We start from the raw sequence: 21,628 nt of genomic DNA, 5'->3' as shown, positions 1-21,628 counted from the left end.
AAAAACTGTATGGAATCATCACTGTGCTCTGAGGGAAAAAGAAAATACCTCCCTTTTGCTCTTCTGGAAGCTGGAGGGTGCTAGGTCCCTGTGTAGGAGAGCACAGAATTCTAACCTTTTCCTCCTTTCTTTGGATATTGTGCTCAGAGATTATACTGTTTCTGACAGGCAGTTAGCATTTACCAATATGTATCTGTCTACCTTCTGTTTAAAAAAAAAACTTTTAAAAATGGGGTTACAAAAGGTCAGCAAAGGGTGGGTTAAGTGGATATTTTTATAGCATAACTTCTCCTTTAGCATGTTTAATTGTCATGTTTAATGGACATTCTTGCACTTTTAAAATAAAATTCTGTCAGGCACCAGTGGCTAACCCCTGTAATCCTAGCTACTTGGGAGGCTGAGATCAGGAAGAACACAGCAAGTAGTTCCCGAGAACCCATCTCCAAATAACCAGAACAAAATGGACTGAAGGTGTGGCTCAAGTGGTAGAGTGCTGCTTTGCAAGCATGAAGCCCTAAGTTCAAAGCCCAGTCCCACCAAAATAAATAAATAGGTAAACAGAATAAAATTCTCTTCATAATGAGAGAGTCCTTCATAGAGTCACTGCCATTAGCAGAACCTATAGGATCTTACACAGAAATGACATCCTTCTTTTGGATACTGGGGTTTGAACTCAGGGCTTTATATTTGCTAGGCAAGTGCTTTACCACTTGAGCTAATCACCCAGCCCAGACATCGTTGTAATTTTATTTTAAATTTTTCTTTTTTTAACAGGAAAGAAAAAATGATGCTCAGTTTTAAATGTTACAGGTTGTACCAAAAAGGTTCACTTTAAATATATAAACATAGACAAATTAAAAGTAAAAAAGATACATCATGCAGAACCAGGGATGTGGCTTAAGTGGTACAGCACCTGACTAGTAAGCATGGAGCCCTGAGTTCAAACCCAAGTACTAGGGGGGAAAAAAAAGATATACCTTGCAAGCACTATCCAAAAGAAAGTTGAAGTAGCTATATTAACACCAGACAGGAAGATTTCAGAACAAGGAATATAATCAGGGGTAAAAAGACTGATTACATAATAATAAAGGGTTCACTTCTCTAGGAAGACATAACAATCCTAAATGTGTGTGCATCTACCACAAGAACTTTAAGATATTTGAGGTAAAAACTGATAGAACTGAAAAGCAAAACAAATCCACAACTAGAGTTGGAGAGTTCAACACTCTCAGTATTTGATAGAAGGAATGAGCAGAAAATCAGTTAGGATATGGAAGATCTAGACTTGAATACTAACTCATAACTAACTAGATCTGACATTTACTTCTAAAACATCCTATCCAGTAACAGCAAAACAAATGCATACTGCTAAATGAAAGAAGTCAGACTTAAAAGACTAAATGTTGTATAATTTTATTTATATGGCATTTTGGAAAAGGCATGACTATAGGGAGGGAAAACATACCAATATGATTAATGACTACACTTGGACTCATCAACTTCCAGGAGTATCTATAGTTACCATCTCTTAAAAACAGGGACACACTGTGAGACAGGGATTGTTAGGCGACCTTTTGTTGTGCAAACATTAATCAGTATGATTAGCAACATAGAGTATGCTTACACAAACTTAGATGGTATAGCTGACTACAAACCTGGCTATCCATCATTGACTGAAACATCATTATGCAGCACTGGTGTGAGCTGATGAGAGAGGAGACAATAACACTGTGCTGATATTGGGGCATTCCAGGCTTTTCAATCAGTCACAGGTGATGTATCTGCTAAATACTGCAGACTTCCTAAGAGCACTGTGTAAGTACAAACAGTAAAGGCCTTTATAATTACCTATGTCTCTGCTACCTGGAAGGGATATCTGTACACTTCTGCTTGGGCCACAGGTACTAATTTACATACTATAGATTCACTGAGAAGGCACAATGACACTAGTCATTCAATTCAACTGTCAACAATTCCAACAAAAGAGCATTTGACTCATGCTATTTATAATAGGATTTCTCTCATCTGAAACATTTTCTTGTAATTGCCATCCAGGCATGGTACTAAAATATTACAAACCAAAAAAAAAGGTATACTTATCATAAAATACTAGCAGGAAAACAAAATTCTCTGAGAAAAAAGCAGCACCTTTTAAAATTTAAGTAACGAGGTCACAGAAACTTCCAAAATGAAAATTACATGCTGGGCATGTTTTTTTAATTTATGCCAAGACAAACAAGACAATCAAGGAAGAAAAGTAGTTCAAGACAGAGCTTGGAAATCCTTCTCTCTTATCACAGTTTGGATAACCACAGTGGCTTTTTATGACCAAGAATTATTGGCTTTTTATGGCCATAAATCAGTTGCTTGTTCTTAGTTTTGTAAGTGATTACTTTTTCTAATGACTGTTTCAGATAAAAATCACCATATCAACAACTTCCCAGATAAAAATTCACCCAAGTGTGTTTCCCTGCCTCATATATTTGCAATATTCAAACCAAACCTCATAAGACTCAGGAGAGGATAATGAGACCAGCATTTGCGTGGCCTGCCAACACACACTTCGTGCCCAATGGCACTGTGAATGGATAAATCACCAGATAATAAAATGAAAAGAACCAGGAACAGAATCTTACGTATTTTTAGTCTGTCTTTAATAATCTTGTTACAGACTTTCCACACGTATTTCCCACTCATAAAAGCCAAGGTAACAGATATAATTAAATTTCCAAGCTCCCTTTCCTAGATAGCCCATGAACTGAGAGGCCCAGGATCTTGTATTTTTAAGAAGTAACTCAGGTACGTTTGAGAAATACTGCTGGAGCTGGTGTTCCCTGGTAAAAACTCACCCTGCTGTGGAAGGCAGCAGTGGAGAGTAGAGAAGACAATGACAGTCGGCTGTGGTCTGAGCCTGAAGGCTGGTACGGCCCTGAGCCAGTTCTCATCCTCTTCAGAGGTCACCTGGGATCTGAGAGCTTGTTATCCTCTGGTGTCTCAGGATCACCCAGTGCCCTCCAGATGAAATCTCTCCTACCAGGCCCTCTTACGATAGCATTACACAGCTGTAGCCACGTTAGAATCATGGTTCTAGGGCATTAGCACAAGGCTATACAATACCCCGGATGAATGGACTGCCTAGCTTTAACCACATTGGCCCAGACTGCAAGTAGAAAGGCTGGCTTTATCCTCAGAACCAGAGCACAAGTAGCCAGTATAGTGGGGGCTCCTGAACCACTGGTTTCCATCTCTGCCCTAAATGCATGTCGTTTCTCTCTTTTTTTTAAATATTTTTTATTGATGTGCTGGGCAGAAGGTACATTGTGGCATTTACTGCATGTGGTTTCTTAAGGTGCCCAGAACACAATTTGTACAGAAACTTTCTCATGGCCATTTGTTGCTAGCAAATAAAATCTTGCAGAACTCAGTTGCCTAAAATCTTTTACTTGTAGACTATTAAGACTCATTCTCAGCCATTTGTGCTACTAAGAAAAAGTTCACACATACAGTAATAAAATCTAAAAGGGGACATTTGATATGGGTGTTTCATTCACTTGTCAACTGTTTATCAAAAACTCAGGACTTCTACAGGGGCTGAGGGTGTCTCAGTGAGCAAAATAGAAGCAAATCCTGACTCATGGACCTTAAGATCTAGGGAAATGGTAGGAAAAAAACAATAAAAAGTATAAACTAACATACTATATAGAATGTTAGAAGAGGACAAGTGATAAGGAGAGCAATCAGAGTACAGAGTATATGGGAGGACAGAACCATCTGGTCATGTCTACAATGTTAACTATGGCACTCAGGGCCTGAGGATGGGCAACTTGAGAGAAGCTTTGAAAGAGACCTGGAGGAACAAACTGGATATCTGGGCAGTGTCCCAGTCAGAGAAAAGTCAGGACAAGGTCTCTAAGTCAGTACTGTACCTGAGTACCCCTAGAAAATCAACACTCCCACATGGCTTGGCAGAGTGAGAAAAAGGGATAAGGCTAGAGGGGCAACCGAGGCCAGGATGGGAGGGTCTGGAGGCCACTGGGAGACTGATGGCTGAAAGAAGTTGGATCCCATGGAGTGTTTGGAGTAGAAAAATATGTTCTGATCTCTGTTTCCCAACCTCCAGTGTTAAGAATAGACGAGGAGTAGGATTAAGAATCATTTGCCAGACTCCAGGGGAGAGATAATGATGGCTCAGACCAGGGAGATGACAGTAGAGGACAGAGCAATACTTTGATTCTGGAAATATTTTGAAAGTAGAGCCAAAAATGTGGTATTTTCTACACAACAAAACAGGTCTAAGATGAAGACAGGAGTTAAGGATGACTCTCTGGTTTCTCGGGGGTGACACTGCCATTAACTGAGATGGGGAAGGCAGGTTACAAGTAGAACAAATTTATGAAGCATGAGAATCTTGTACTAGCTACATTCAGTCTAAGAATATTCATACAGAAATGGAGATGTCAAGTAGGCAATTACATATATGAGTGTAGAGCCCGGAGGAGAGAAACAGAATGGATATGTAAACCTGACAGCATTTTAAACAGCATTTAAAGCCATGAGAAGACAGTAATAGAGTGCATAAAAGGCCCAGGGCCTAAGCTCTGGGCCATACCACCATTTAACAGGTCAAGGAGAACAGAGGAGACAGGACAGGGGATGGAGGAGGAATGACTGAAAGAAAAGAGAAAATGCAAGCATGATGTCAGGGAAACAAAAAAGAACATTGAAGAAGACAAAATGCTCAATAATGACAAACCGGCAGAAGATTAGGACCAAGAGTTGACTGAGTAACAACCTCAACAATAGCAGTACTGGTAGAGTATGAGGGTGAAAGTCTGACCACAGGGTTTAGAAAAGTCTGGGAGAGGAACTCAAGCATTAAGGGAGAGAGAAAACCTGAGGTCACAACTGACCAGATGAACCACAAGTCAAGAAGCAGAGGTAGAGGGCAAATCATTGTGAAGTGGTGGCAGCAGCACCTTGTGCTCCCCATCCCTGAATGTGTACTGGAGCTGATCCAAATACTCAAGACTGACTGATAGGGGCCAGTTCAGTCACCTAACTTAACTCTTCACTCACTGGTGCTACATGGAGCCCAAGGAGCCAGTCCTCAGGGCTCTTTACTAAAATACTTCCCACAAGTCTGCAGATTTCTTATCCACATCTTTTGATCCCTGGTAGTCCCACCCACAGAGCCTAACTTCCACAACTGAAAGAATTCATAGGTACAGGTGAATGACCTGGAGAAGCTAAGAGGAGCCCTTGGGCCACTGGGAGCATATTCACAACCACCCCAAATGAAGTGCTGCCTTTCACAGTGTCATACCCTGATGCCATAACCAATTTTTTCACATTTTAATATGAAAGAGGCAGTGTGGGATAAGAAATGGAGCCCAGGCTGAAATGAAGAAGACAGTTCAGTTCTGGTGTCAACTCACCATAAAAAGCTGTGTGAGAATAGGCAAGTCTTTTCCCAAAGACTCCAAAGAACTGGTAGACCTCATTCCCCAAAGCCTCAGCTTACAATATGCAGCACAGACTTGAAGAGAATAGGCTCTGGAGTAAGGCTGCCCAGGGTTACTGTTCATTAAGTTATTTAAATTTTCTAAGCTTCATTTTTAGTGTCTGTAAAATGGCAATAACTAACACAAATGTCATAAAGAACTGTAAAATCAATGCCTAGAAAGAGCACACATTTCTGCTACCTATTATAATGTTAAAAGAGAGTCATCAGCCAAGGACGGTAGTAAATGCCTCTAATCCCAGCACTGGGGAGGCTGAGGCAGGGGTATCCTGAATTTGAGACCAGCCTGGCTACCTAACAAGATCTTGTCTCAAAAAACCAACCAACCAAACAAACAAACCAAACCAAACAAACAAAAAAACAAGCTACATTTACTAATTTCTAGTGAAATACATTTACATTTCTCTATTTGTAATTAAGACATTTATTAATAAACTTTTTTTGGGAGGGTAGTACTGGGGATTTAGCCCAGGATCTCAACAGACATATTAGTAAACTTAGATAAACATGTATACCAGATTGACTGACATAGGTCAAGAGCAAAGAAAACAAGCTAATTAGCTAAAGTAGTCAGAGCATCTAAAAATTAACAAAAAAGTAAAATAGTTTGATATGTTTCATGTACCTTGAACAGGGATTTCACCATAGTTTGGTCTCTTATCTGACAAGGCTGTCAGGGGCTTGGATGTTGAGATTGGTCCACTTATGGAATGTCTCTGAAATCATACAAAATAGTATCAAAGTCAGATTAAATATAGTACTGAGACTCAAGAGAAAATAAATGTTGCAGAATATTTAGTTATGAATTTGCATAATTTCTTCTGTACTGCTAAACTAGAGGCATATAATCAATATACTTCTTTTAAAAAACTTATTATGAGATGAATGTAGATTCACATTCTTTATAATATAGAGAGATTCACTCACTTTCCCCCAATGATAACATCTGGTAAATTAATAGTACAACATCACAACTGGGATATTGACAAAGTCAAGATACAGAATACTTCATCACCACAAGGATCCTTCCTGTGGCCTTTTACCCATCTTTTCCCTTGCAGACCCCATACCACTGACCCTTGAAAATCACTGGTATTGTGATCTGTGTGTTTGTGTGTGTGTGCGTGTGTGTGTGTGTGTTACTTGGGTTTGAAATAAGGACCTTGTGCTTGCTAGGCACACAGGCATACAGTCATTTAAGCCACGTCCCCAGACCTTTTTGGTGCATTTATTTTTTGAATAGGGTCTCATGTTTTTGCATGGGGTGGGCCTGGACTGACAGCCTCCTATTTACACAGTCTCTGCATAGATGAGATGATAGGTGCATACAACCACACCCAGCTATTTATTGGTTGAGATGGTGGTCTCACTAACTTTTTTGTTTTTTTGCCAAACCAGGATCCTCCAATCTCTACCTCCCAAATACCTGAAATGATAGGTGAAAGCCACCAAGCCCAGCCTACCATTTATTTTTAAAGAATTCTTAAAATATCACATGCCAATTCACTAAATACAAAAATGTGCTCCAAACAGAAATATAGACATGTTCCTATTGTCGTTTTATTGGTCATTTATGCCCTTATTCTAAACAGACCTTCATTCTACCACCCATTCACCAACTCCACAACTGCTCCAGTACAGCCTGTTTTTTTTTTTTTTTTCTGCAGTACTAGGGCTTGAACTCAGGGCCTACACCTCAAGCCATTCCACCAGCCCTTTTTGGTGGTGGGTTTTTTCAAGATAGGGTTTCAAAAACTATTTGCCCAGGCTGGCTTCAAACCATGATCCTCCTGATCTCTGCCTCCTGAGTAGCTAGGATTACAGGCGTGAGCCACTGGTGCCTTGCAGCAGCTTGTCATCTTAATTCAGTACTACTGCCAACAGCTTTGTCACTGGTTCCTCATTTCCAGACCTATGCACGTATTAGCAGCTGAAATACTCATACAAATACTTAGACCCATAAAATAGTTATTTGTGCTTTTTCTCATGAGTCATTCTCTCAGGTTTTTCCCAGCCCTCTTTTTTTCTAGCTACTCATTTCATATTCCCAGCAGAAATATACAAGAGAGAGATCAAACATGGTAGCATACACCTGTAATTCCAATTACTCTAGAGGAGGAAGTCAGAGGATCACTGTCTGATGTCTGAAGCTAGCATGGGCAAAAACACAAGACCCTACCTAAAAAATAACCAAAGCAAAAAAGGGCTGCCAGCATGGCTCAAGGGTAGGATGCCTGCCTAGCAAACATGAGGTCTTAGGTTCAAATCCCAGCACCACCAAAAAACAAACAAGAAAACAATCTTGAGTACTACACTACAGTCATGTGTAGTGGTGCACATCTGTTATTGTAGCTACAGGGAAGTGGAGATAGGGAGGGGGATTGCAGTCCAAGCCTCCCCTCCAAGTGCAAGGCCCTATCTGGGCAGGAGGCTGGTGTGGGGGTGGGTATTACACCTAAAGAGAAAAGGACAGGGGTATGGCTCAAGTGGTAGAGTGCTTGTTTAGCACATATAAAGCCCAGTACTGCCAAAAAAAATGTTGACCTGTGTTCTCTTTAGATCCAATTAGTTCCCCTTGTCTGTTCCTTGTCAGTTCATCCTCCCTGCACCATCATCTGGAAATTGCCTCCAGGAAAAGAATGTAGACCACAGTAGGACTTCTCTCACTTCTTAAATTTTTTTCAGGGATCATAGACTTGTATAATGTCTGAAAATAATCTTCCTACATTTTGCCCAGCTTTCTATTTGTTTGTGATAGCAGGTCTTGCTACTCCCTTGTGGCTAAAATAAAATTCCTACCCAGGGAGTTTCAAAAAACTAACAATCCCAACCTTGGGCCCTGGTCCCCAGAGATGCTGGTTCACTAGGATGAGGCCTGGGAATCTATGTGTTTAAAAACTCTCCATGTGATTCTTATATACAGTTAGGTTTGAGAAGTACCACACTAATCATGTACTAAAAAAAGCTACTGAATGTAGCTTGTAATTATTAGGTCTTTCCAAGCAACAAAAATGAGGTTTTTTTTTTTTTTTACTTCCTATCTTCACCAGATTTACAAATGATGCCTTGGACGTTAAACTTCACTTGATGAACACTACTTAGAGAAAATTTGCCTTATTTGAAGTTTATTTTACTTGGCACCTTTGCTTTTATTTACATCTTCAGGTTTTCAGAAAAATTTTTATTAACACAGAGCATATAAGAGAGCACTAAATTTGAAGGGAGAAAATGAAATTCCCCTTGCCTTCCTTTTAAATTAAGACATCTTGTATATACATGCAAATGCAAAGCCACTGACTTACAACATCACAAATGCAGATGGAGTCATGCTAAAATTACAAGAAAGTTCACTCACAAAATACATTACTAATAGTTAACACACCACAAAAGTCTCAACTCAAAAAGAAAATGCTCCCAGGCCCTATTATTTTGGGGGGTAGGTACAGTCAAGGCTACCCTGTATCACAGAATAATAGGTTTGGAACCATTTTTCCTTTGGCTTGCTCTCACCCATGCAGAAATACTCTATCTCAAGCCACACTTACAAAAGTGGCTGAATAAAGGGCATAACAAGAGAGCCTCTTGAATACCAGAGAACTGACCCCCTTCCTGTTCCTGGCCTACATTCCCACAATGGTAAGGAAAAGCAACTTTTGAAACTTGCTTATAATGGATCAGCGAAGTCCTTGTGCAAGACTGTGGCAAAATGAATCCTGCTTCTCTACACTCCTGCCTTGTGCAGACCCCTTCCACTCTGAATCTGTGCTGAACTTGCTCGGATCCAAAGAGTAGGCTTCAAATGACTCTGTCCAAATCCCACACTGAGGTTATGAAGCTGTACTAACTTCCACTTTTACTCTCTGGAGCTCAGAGACCATGCAATAAAGGTGCCCGCTGGAAAAAGCAGCCCAGGGCCCAAGCCATCCTCTAGCTGAATGCAGTCACAGAGCAAGCCCAAACATAGCCAGCAAATAACTGCCTGACTGACTCAGAAAAGTGTGAATAGGAAATTGGACATTTTAAGAAGATAAGTTTTGAAGTGATTTACTAAGTAGCATAGGATGAAACACAACAAGTACATACTTAGAGAGGTGTCTAAGTTCCCCGAGAAGAACAATACCATTTACATTTATATAATTTACCTCAATAAAGGACAGCCACGGTATTGTAGAAAATAAGATTCCAGACACATCTCTCTGAAGTAGTCATTTGCCCACCTGAGATATGGGTGCAAGACTTTGAGGACTTTCAACTTTCAGGTTCTAAAGCCCCTGGAGACCTCAGTAGTCCTGAGCACTTACCTGCATGGGGGATACAGCTGCTGCAGGAGGGGTTTTCATAGGACTTGGACTCAGAGGCGTTCGAGGAATCGCAGCTGAAGTAGGATTTGGTACTATTAAAAGCAATACACAAACAAGTAAATAACGAAAGCATCACACAGCAGGGAAAGCATTCTTAAGTGGTTTCTAGTCAAGGACTTACCAAATCAACCAATGTTCTTGAACCCCCTGGAAACTATCTTGGGCACTGTCTAACACCCTGAACACTGACAGCTGTAACACAGATGCTTCTCATCTCACCAAGCAAAACTGTTTGCTTCCCTAAGTCAGGAGCTCACTTTTGCTGTTTAATTGCATGGTGTGGTTAAAGTGTTCCATAAATCATTATAATGCAAGTATTAAAGGAAAAATAAAAGGATGGGATCCCTTGGTAGAGTGCTTGCCTAGCATGCATTAGGTTCTGGGTTCAATCCCCAGCATCACAAAACAAAAAACAAACAGAAAAACACCCAGAGGAATATTTACACATGTAAGTACTTCAGATAAGAGGCCTGGTGTGTAGAGGGGATTCCTTCATTGTGTATTAAACCAAAGAATACTGAGCTCCTGCTCATCTTCCTCACTTCCTTTTGCAGAACTGATCCCTTCACTTGATGAATTTCTGATTTGCATTTAAGACACAGCTATATGATTGTTCATTTGCATATCAAACTTTCACTCTAAACTCTCCAAAAGAAGTTTCTTTGTTTCTCATTCACTCGTTTATTTCTATATACTTGGATTTAGCATGGGCTGCATAAACATGGTTATTTAAGAAAATGATTATTTATTTGAAGCTAAATTAAATTCAAAAGGGAACACACAAATGAACTCAGGCACATAACACAGTGTGGCAAAATGAAGCAGTGATCATTGTGGAACTAAATATGCAGCCAAATACTTATATTTAGAATTGACATCTTTAGAGGCAATCTTCTTTACTAAGATAAAACTCATATAAGAAGAACACAGCAATTTTTCATTGGAGGTGTGGCTCAAGTGTTAGAGCACCTGCCTCACAAGCATGAAGCCCTGAGTTCAAACCCCAGTACCACCAAACAAAAAAAGAATATGCATACAGCCAATTATGACAATACCGCTCAGTGGCATTCAGCACATTCACAGCATTGCACAACCATCGCCCATCACCTCTAACTAGCTCCAAAGTATTTCCATCACACCAAAGTGAAACCCAGTACAGGCAGGCACTTCCCACCTAGCCTGCCAGCCGCCAGTAAAAATCGATCCATTTCTGTCTCTGTGAACTGTCCTATTCTGTGTATTTCATACAAACATAATCTTAAATCTAAGCCTATTGTGTCTGGCTTCTTTCACTGAGCACCATGCTAGAAAAGTATATCCATGTTGTAGTAGGTAGCAGTACTTTAATTCCTCCTTATGCTAGATCATGTTCCATTAAATGGATATGAGACATTTGTTTCTCCATTCACCTAATGCATGGACACCCAGTTCCTTCTACCTCTCGACTTCTGTAAACAGTGCTGCTACGAACACTCATGTACAAGTACTTGTGTAAATACCTACTTTCAGTCTAGCACAGTGACTCATGCCCAGAATCCTAGCTGCTTGGGAGGCAGAAATCCTAAGGATCAGAGGATCTGGAGGATTGCAGCTCAAGGCCAGCCAGGTAAAAAGTTCTTGAGACCCTATCTCAACCAATAAAAAGCTGGGTGTGGTGACATCAGCCTGTCATCTCAGGAATGCAGGGGGCATCATAAATTGGAGAATCAAGGTCCAGGCCAGCCCAGGCATAAACATGAGACCCTACTCGAAAAATAACTAAAGCAAAAAGAGCTGGGGGTGTGGCTTAAGTGGTAGACTGCCTGCCTAGCCAAGTGCAAGGCACTGAGTTCATACCCAGCACCACAAACACAAAAAGTACACACCCAGCACCTACTTTTAATTCTTTTTTAACTAGGAATGGAATTACTGGGTCATTTGGATAGATCTTATTATATCATTTATTTGCATAAAAGCCTGTTTTGTTAATATTGTAAATAGTTGCACAATTTTAATTTACTGTAAATGCCATTATCATCTTATTATAGAAGCATGTATTTTTTAAAATCCTGCTTTCATCTTACCTCATCATATTTAAATGGCAGCACAGGAGAGTTCTGAAAGCAGCTTTCTTACAGTTTAAATGTAAATACATATAGCTATCTATGTATTTTTAAAAACAAAATAAGAGCTGGGTGTGATGGCACACACCTGTAATTCCAGCACTCAGGAGGCTGAGGCAGGAGAATTACAGGTTTGAGGCCAGCTTGGGCTATATAATGAGTTCCTGGCCAACCTTGACTATATAGCAAGACCCTGCCTAAAAAAGACACACTCATGTCTGGTCTGCAACTTGTTATAAAGGACTGCAGATATACTTTAATGTCAGCATTTCAGTATGTACCTCATCCTTACAAAAATAGCACCACTTGTTTCTGAACCTGTTTCTGAACTTGTTTCTGAAGTGTAGTTTAGTTTGGCTGGACAGGGAATGGGAAGAGTGGCCCAACTGAGTAATATGTAGGCAGTGGTAGAACTTTGGAACTCTGAAGATCTGAACTTCATTCCAACTCGGGTAAGGCAATTTAAGAATTTTAAGCAAGAAATGATCTTTCTGGCTGGAGGTATGGTTCAAGTGGTAGAGTGCCTGCCTAGCAAGCAAGAAGCCCTGAGTTCAAACTCCAGGACCAAAAAAAACAAGCTCAAAAAAAAAAAAAAAAACAATCTTTCTATTATGACATGAAATGGAGAGACTAATTAGAAGATGGTTGAAATTAGGAGTTGATGTTGACCTGAACTATAGCTTTTCCCACTAGAGAAGAGAAGCAAAAGGAACAAAGATGTCCATGTTGAAGCCTGAAAGAATGGCAAGAAAGTAAGGGTAAGGAAGAAGGACTTAAGATTCTCAGATTTCTAATTTAATAACTGCATGGAATTATGCTGCCATTAACACATAGGGAAAGATGGAAGCTGGGGTATAAGGGTTTGGTTTGGACATAAGGGTGTCCTGAAGACACCTGGTATCAATCAAGCAGGCACTTAGAAGGACTGAAGGAGTTCAGAAGAAGAGAAAGAACTAAAGTCTTAGGCATAAAGAAAATACCGAAAGTCATAGGAATATGTATGATCCAGCCAGGGAGAAAAGATTCATGGTAAGCTATGAGTCTGACATCATGATTTCTGAAGCAGAATCGATTACAACTGCCCTATTAAAATTCACCTTATATGAACTCATTGAGATTATATGAAAGTTGATGAAACAGAGACAGTAAAATGGTAAGGAATATCAAACTAAGACAGTAAACATATGGTAACTGAATACAACTGCATGCTCTAGGCACAACAGATAAGGGATTAATTACCTTGAGATGCACTGTCGAAGGACTTGATGAGGGTTTTTACAGTAGGAGTTGGCTCTGAGGATGTAGAAGACCTTCTACTCAGTCCCATCCCTTGCCTTAAAGCTGCCAAATCTCTCTCAACTGCATTCATATAGTTGTATACACGGCCTCTCTCCTCCTCTTGCCTAAAAGTATTGAAATATGGACATCTGTACTTATATATAAGAAAATACACATTTGCCCTCCCAACTGTACCTGTTGAGCAGAGTTCTAATATTCTCATTTGCTTGGCAAATACCAGGAAATTATATTAAAATTTTCATATCAGGTTATCCTAAGTAAGATAAATAACCATCAAATTCCATTTTCATCTAATTAAATGCCAGATGAGGACATCAGTAATCAATCAGGAGCAAAATGAGAGGCAGACTGGTCACAGAGCCTGACTGAGAACTGGGAATCTGCTAGGAAGGCCCAGTCCTTCTCAGGAGTCTCAGAATTTGCAAGCACATGCAAATAATCTATGCTGGCTCTAGCTAAAATGTTTTGCTTAGGGCTACGGGTGTGGGTCAGAGGGTAGAGCCCCTGCCTAGCAAGTGTGAGGCCCTGAGTTCAAACCCCAATACAGCAAGAAAAAAAAAAAAAAAGGTTAAAATGTTTTGCTTAGATATGGAAATATAAAGAATTGAAACCTCTGGGCACCGATGGCCCACACCTGTAATCCCAGCTACTCAGGAGGCAGAGATCAGGAGGATCACATTTTGAAGCCAGCCAGGGCAAATAGTTCACAAGACCCTATCTCAAAAATACCCAGCACAAAAAGGGCTGGTGGAGTGGCTCAAGGTAAAGGCCCTAAGTTCAAGCCCCAGTACTGCAAAAAAAAAAAAAGGAAAACAAAGCCCAGGTTCTTAAAACCCAAAACAAAACTAAAAAGAAAAGAAAAAGAAAGCCCTAGGCCCATATGAGAAACATGAATCCCCTAGTGACTCAGAATGATTCAACCTGAGTCATCAGAAAAATAAATTCTATTTCATTTCTGGCCCTAATTCACTGAGCTGACTAACACAAAATTTTTTATCTGGAATAAGATTACAATTGCATTGCAGAGTTTATACATGTCATCAAACTACCAAGTATATTTATAGAGACAAAAAAAAAATTAAGCCATTCCTTAGGAAAATTTGTCTTTGGCTGCCATTTGGCTCTTTTGGCAATTTTTTGTCTCAAGATGTACCAGAGGATCCATGTTCAGTTAGTAGTCAAGTTTAGACGGTTTAATAAGAACCTATAACAATTATCAACTTTTCGGTCTTAGAAATCCATCCCACTCCTAAAAATGATTGAGGACTCCTAAAAGCTTGTGCTTATGTAGGCAGTTATCCATTAAATTAAAACTAAGAAATATGTAAGATATTTAATTCATCTAAAAATAGAAGTAAACCTATGACTATAAAGACAAAAAAAGAAACATTCCAAAACCAAAAAAAGTAGCAAGAAGAGCAGCAATGTTTTACATTTTTTAGTATCTATTTAATCTGGCTTAGAAAACAGCTATATTCTCATTCTTCTATACAGATATAGGAAAAAAAAAATGCAGCTCTCAAACAGGTATGTGGTTGGAAAAAAGAATTTTTTTGCCAGTACTGGGGTTTGAACTTGGGGGTTCACACTTGCTAGTCAGGTACTCTATCATCTGACACTCTGCTAGTCTTTTTTTTCCTATTTGTTGGTTATTTTCAAGATAGGGTCTTGAAAACTATTTGCCTGGGCTGGCTTCGAACCATGATCCTCCTGGATCTCTGCTTCCTGAGTAAGCAGGATTATAGGCCTGAGCCATCAGCTGAGTGGAAAAGAAAATATTTTAATAGCCTTTTTAGATAACTGTAGGTATATACTACACTAAAATGCAATATTTGGTAGTTACTTAAAATTCAGTTAGTTGGCTAGAGGAGCAGCTACATGGTGAGCCCTTGCCTAGCATAAGGAAGGCCCTGGACTCAATTCCCAACACCAGAGAAAAAAATGCAGTGGTAAAGCATTTGCCTAGCATGCACAAGACCCCAGGTTTGAATCCTAGCACTCAAGAAAAAAAAGTTAGTAATGTGGAATCTGAAGCCATATAAATAAACTTTTCTTATTCTGTCCATTAACATTCACTAAAATATTCTACACTTTGAAAGAAAGCTTTAACCATCTATGCTCCTTTAACATCATAAGGAAAATATCAACTTACTGCGCATTACACAGTGTTTTCAAGTAAAAAATGGTATTCCATGAAAAAATAAAGTAGCTAAACTAAAATGATCACACAGTGCTCCCCTCAAGCCAACCTCATACTTGGGCACACAGCAGATAAAACAGAAGAAACTTTTTCACACTTCCCATTTTGTCACATGGAAGGTTTAAAATAGGGTACCCTCAAAGGCAGAGATTTAGTAAAATTAGTCATTGACCCCTTCGGGAAGGGCATCATTAAGTGAAACCTGTGTTTTGTTTTGTTTGGGGTTTTTGGCATTCTTTTAAAAATGTCATTGTGTAGTGGTTCAATGACTATGAGTACAATTTGGTGCCAAGGCCTTGAGTCATCAAGTTTACATTTACTCTTCACTATCAGTGAAAAAAAAAAAAGCCAACAACTTGTTAACATTATTGTGAAAACAATACTAACTGAAAGGGTCTTAGGGAATGCAGGAGCCTGCAGACCTTTCTGAAAACTATTACTATACAAGATGCTGCCTCTTCTGGAGGTACTTCTTTTAAATGTACATCTTAAAAACTGATAAGCTTTCAAGATCCAATGGAGTGATCCTTTAAGAGTAGAATTACTTGCCTACAATGTTCAAGGACCTGGGTTTGATCCCTTGTTGTCCTCAGCACCACGAACAGATAGAATTTCAATCATGAGATAACACTCAAATGAGGCATTTTTGACACACTATTCATTGAACAGTACACAAAGAAAGAAAGAAATCACTAAAGTTTTATATCAGTAGAGGATCAATCTGCCCTCTCCCAAGTTCTGCTTAAGGAAGCCAGCAAAAAAGGCTTAGCAATACTTTTCTCTGGACCATACATTAGGGCTAGGCAATATGAAAATAAGAGACTTTCAAAGACATAATCCTTTTCTAAACTTTTTTCCTATGCCTAATTAAGAATTATTCAAAGTAACAAATAATCAAATTCTTAATAATAAGCTAAAAAACAAAAAAATACTCTCCCCTACTCATAGTCTCATTGTGGAGCTCAGAAAACATCATAGATGTCCCCTCATCTAATAATTTTTACAGGTTTCCAAAGATATCCACGCTAGATGATGAAAAAATGTAGTACTTTGGAGAGTGATGTGGTTCATAAGATAAAACAAGTGAACATTCCTCAACTAATGGAGAGAAACTCACCTTGAATTTTTTACTTGGGTTTATAAAACTACTAGCTAAAGTATACTGGTCATTGCTCTGAGTGAGTACTTTGTTGGCATTATCTCCTTTATTCTTTACAATGATGGAAAAGAGATAGCATTAGTTCTATTTCCAAGGTGAGAAAACTCAGGCTTTGAGAAGCTAAAGCTGCTGAACAAAATCACATAGCTAGTACAAAGCAGGGCTGGACAGACAGAAGCCAAGTCCGTCTGATCCTAATCTAAATAAAAACAACAGGGTTGGATAATAGGGATAGGGACAAGGAGAATCATACTGTGCTCTTATGCCCGGTACCATTGTGGCTCCCTCCCAGAGTTGCTGATCACTGACGTGGACAACTTTGAAGATCCATACAAAGTGTGCTATTTTACAGGTCTCATTTTACCAAAATGAAAATTTTTAGAAACATTAACTTCCATTAGATCCAAACTTGGCAGTGTCAACTCCCATAATACCACATCACTAAATTGGAGTTTTAAGTGTTTTCTATTGAAACACAGCATACAATTACTTTGTTAGAACATACTTGCGTGACTTTACTTCCTCCAATTCTTTTGTGAGTTTCTCATTTTTTTCTTGGGCCTCATGTAACCGGCGCTTCAGATCACCAATTTCCTCTTGGGCTTCAGATTTAATGTCATTTGCAATGACTACTGCAGTCTGTAGATCAGCTTGAAACTGCCGCCATTCTGCAGATTCTTCCTATTTAAAAAACTAAATGTTTATTTCTAAAAAAGAACAATAAAGATTTAAAAACAATAAAACTTGTTTATGATTAGGTTATAATGCACTGTGTTCCCAAATGATATTTTTCTTTTAATCCCAGAGGACTGCTATTACCTATTTCTAACAATACAACTATTATTAGTGAACTTATTCTGAATGAAGGAAAGATTTTCCAGCTGATCTGCTTACTGAGCCATCAAGCACTCAGAGTGCTCAATAAATATTAATGAGAATAACATCCAAGCATCCCTTCCTCATGCAAGTTTCAAAATAAGTCTTATAAAAATAAGTATCATCCAAAATTTAGAGCTCTACCTCTGGAAAGCTCAAGAAGGTATATAAATGGTATGTGAACCATACAGTAAAAAACTATAAATATCCTGACATCAAAAGCAGGAAAAAAAAATCAAAAGTAAAGAAGAGGAAGAGGAAGCCAGAAGAAAAACACTGAACTCAATATAGGCAGACAAAATTATACAAAGAGGCAGTAAGGAACTGTATGGTCTATTGCTTCCCACAATGAGGGAGGATGCGGTGTAAGTGGGTGGGGAAGTCTCTCCAGAGCCTCACCTCCACCAGAGCCACAGCTGGGCCACACCTCAGTTCTCTCACCCTCAAAGCAATTTTCTGACAGCTTGAAGGCAGCCTGCATAAAACGTGGCACAACTGAAACTCTGATTAGTATCTATGCTGATCAACTCCATAGGATAAAGAAAACTAGGAGGTAGAGATCAGAAGGATAGTGGTTCGAAGCCAGCCTGGGCAAATAGTTCATGAGACCCTATCTCAAAAAACCCTTCACAAAAATAAGGCTGGTGGAGTGACTCAAGGTGAAGGCCCTGAGTTCGAGCCTCAGTACTACAAAAAAAAGTCACACAAAAACAGCCTACTTTGGGACAATTTATAATTAAAAGCAAATCAACTTTCTTTCCAAAATGTAACAGGTTTCCTAAATCTGTCTTCCTCAAATTATTACCCATAAATTACTAGTAAATTCTTCTGTCCCAAATGTAGCACCAGTCCCAATTTGAAATGATGGCATTTGCTTTCTGCCCAAAGCCCAAAGTAGCCAATACCACCACTGTATTTAAAGCTTAAGGTGAATGACATGGTCAATGAGCACTCCTCAAATTTCAGAAAATGATGCTGTCTAAGATAATACATGAAGATTTATCCTACCCGAAGTCTCCTATGTAGTGTCTTGATTTCTCTTTCCATGTCATGCTTTTGGTCCTGGAGTTTTTTAACTGTATCTAAAAAGACAACCAAAATTGAAATATTCTTAGAGCTATATTCAAAAGGAATAATATAAATACTTAATACTTAAATATGACATCCAAAAAAATTATCCCTACTAAACACTTTTATTTTTAATTCAAAACATTAAAAGCAAAAAAGAATGCTCAATCCAAGTATTCGCCAATATTACTTTCTAAGGAAATTATCAAGTTAAAATTATTATTTCTGGATCACTTCCTTCCTAAGAGTCTTAATTCTGCAACAAAAAGTTTACTGAAGTCAATTGTTAGAAATATGCACATTGTTGGCAAAAAACCAATCAAAACAACAATGACTGTTATAAAAATGTGAACTTTTAATTATGAGGGCTAATCTGAAGTATCTATGCAAGCATAACTTCCTTTACAGACTGGAATAAATTCAAGACAAGTGAATTAGCAGAATTAATTATACAATTAATTATATAATACCCAGCAAGCTGCCATTTAAATTAACTCTGTGGAATGGTAACAGTAAATGTAAAGGGAAGTTACAGTCTATTTGGAGGGAGGTCTGGTCTAAAACCTATGCAAAGAGAGAAATGCCTTAGGAGAGCCCATGCTATAACTGCCCTTCTGTAATCTGTCACAACAATCATTTTTTGGTTAATCACCAGAAAAGGCACATATATATATATATAATAATAAATTATATATCTTCCAAAGCTGGACAAAATGAGATAAAATGGGAGGGAGGGAGTGAAAGATGACAGGACAATTTTGGTAGCCAGTAGTTAATATCCTCCCACTCTTTGCTCAATTTTTTTTTAAAACAAAATCAGGGTCCACAAAATAAAAAAGGTTCAAAACTTATTCATTGATTCAACACACATTTTGTAAGTACCAACTCTGTAACCAGGCTTTTTTCTAGGTGCTAATGACATAAAGAAAAAGAAAATAAATAGATCCCCCAGCCCCCTTAAGAGACAGAAAGGCCACTACTATGTTGAGCTAGCAAAGGAGAATGATTTTATATGCAAGGGATTAAATTTTAAAAGTCTCTCTTCATGGGCTGGTAATATGGCTCCAATAGTAGAGCGCCTGCCTAGTAAGCGTGAAGCCCTGAGTTTAATCCCCCAGTACCACAAAGTTTAATGTACAAGCTTCTTCAAACCTCGTTTAACCTAGAAACGGAGAATCAAATGGGCCATCCAATCTGGTTAAGGGCAAAATGGATACCAAACTGATGCACACATCTATTACCCTGTTTTTTGTCACTACAGGCAATAATGGCTCTGAAACCAGCAAGGGCACTTGGCTCCTTATAATCTCACACATTGAAAAATTCAGGGTTTGGATGATATTATCAGACATAAAAGAGTAAAGACAGAAGCTAAAACCAGAAGTTATGCTTTTCATTTATACTGTCTCCATTTATGTGCAAGAAATATTTTATAATTAAAACAGGCAAGCAAACAAAAAAAATTTATGAGTATAATTTTGCTTGAAATTTGCTAAAAATTGTTTTCCTTTTTTTCTGGCCAATAAAGGACACATCTATTTATCTTTAGACATAATTTACAACACAAATGATAGCAAATCTTACTATAACTTACTTTTAACAACTGGCACTTTGATTCTCAGGTATCATTTTAAGCAACATCTTCAATCATAAAATTCCAAATTTCATTCATTTCTTTTATTCTTACCTTTTCTCTTTACCAGCCTCTCATGGCCAAAGAATTCACGCAATCACTATACTTACAAGGACATTTTTTGGCTGCTAGTGCTACACATTTATTGTCATATCTTATCACTATTACTTTTAAATAGAAGGAAAGCTGGCAGCCACTAGACATACTTAAACAAAATAAAGTACACTAAAAGTGTCTATAGGGAATTTGATTTAAATTTTAGCATCATGTCTGTATTTTCTCTTGGAAATGTAAAGTATTAAAAATGACAACATACTTTTCCTCCCTGGAAACAAAGGAGTTTGTACTTAAGTTCTTATTTGAAGACTAGTTAGCAAAACTGCCATTTAGCATGATTATCAATCACACAAGAAGGAGGCATTACTGCAACTTGGGAATCTCTAAACCCGGTTTACTGCCTCTTCAGTTTCCCTGGAGTGAGGCACACTGCCACCTGCTGTCTTCAAATAAAATTATATCAAAGAACAGAACTACTCTATCTTCTTGTTTTTTAACTACAATTATGTCTTTAAACAATGCTATTTTTATTCTGGGAGTCGGATAATTTGCTATTCTCATTATTATTAGACTAACTTTGTTTTAAATAGCTCTGGGTACTACCCTATCAGCTTAATAATCTTTTTACCATGAAGGACCTGCAGTCCCTGACAAATCAAGAATAATCCACACTGGCTCCAGCTATTTGCCCATCATGCAGATGTTAGTAGGCAGCTACCAACCTGTAACTCCTAGGGAATAAAATAATCAAATTCCGTAACAACTTTTCCTGACCTCCAAATGCCCAGAAAACTCTCAGGGTACTGGCGCCAGTGCTTACAGAGGCTTGCACTTTCCACTGAACTCCACATGTGATTTTTCAGAGGAAAGGAAAAGGTTAAGAGTAAATAATCTGTTCAAAAAATTAAAAAAAGATAGGCAGAGTGAGCAATGTGTGCAGACACTGGGCCATAGCTTTATCTCTAATCCAGAATTGGAGAGACAAAAGAAAAGAAGACACAGATCAGTAAATGAACCATATGCTATTTTTATTTTACTCATCTTTATTTTTCCCCCAAAAAAGAGGGTGCAACTTTTTTTCCCTGATTCTAAAAGTAATGTATGCTCACAATAAAAAGTCTGGAAAACAGAAGAATAACAAAAATAAGATTACCCATTATTTGCATTGGACACATATCCTTCCAGACTTCTTATGTATATGTATTTGTTTTGATTTTTGGTTTTGGTTTCTTTTCATTGAGACTTACTAAGTTGCCCAGACTGGACTCAAATTCCTGGGCTCAAATGATCCTCCCACTTCAGCTATACAGCTAGTATTAAAAAAAAGAAAAAGAAAAAGAAAAATGAGATTA

At 38.4% G+C, this 21,628-nt stretch overlaps 1 protein-coding gene across 3 annotated transcripts in view; it reads right to left on the bottom strand.

Annotated features, from left to right (window-relative positions):
- Specc1l (sperm antigen with calponin homology and coiled-coil domains 1 like) overlaps window positions 1–21,628 on the bottom strand; it is a 141,446-nt gene that overhangs the window by 59,191 nt on the left and 60,627 nt on the right. For all 3 annotated transcript variants that reach the window (XM_020169872.2, XM_074060801.1, XM_074060800.1), the window contains 5 exons: window positions 18,527–18,600; window positions 17,148–17,323; window positions 13,224–13,387; window positions 9,823–9,914; window positions 6,147–6,237 (listed from right to left, as the gene is read on the bottom strand). In XM_020169872.2, the coding sequence (XP_020025461.1) occupies window positions 6,147–6,237; window positions 9,823–9,914; window positions 13,224–13,387; window positions 17,148–17,323; window positions 18,527–18,600 (597 nt within the window). The remainder of the gene's footprint in view (window positions 1–6,146; window positions 6,238–9,822; window positions 9,915–13,223; window positions 13,388–17,147; window positions 17,324–18,526; window positions 18,601–21,628) is intronic.

This window comes from Castor canadensis, chromosome 18, assembly GCF_047511655.1.
Source record: "Castor canadensis chromosome 18, mCasCan1.hap1v2, whole genome shotgun sequence".
Taxonomy (NCBI): domain Eukaryota; kingdom Metazoa; phylum Chordata; class Mammalia; order Rodentia; family Castoridae; genus Castor; species Castor canadensis.
The sequence above is the reverse complement of the archived record's forward strand: the minus strand, read 5'-3'. Positions and strand labels throughout refer to the sequence as shown.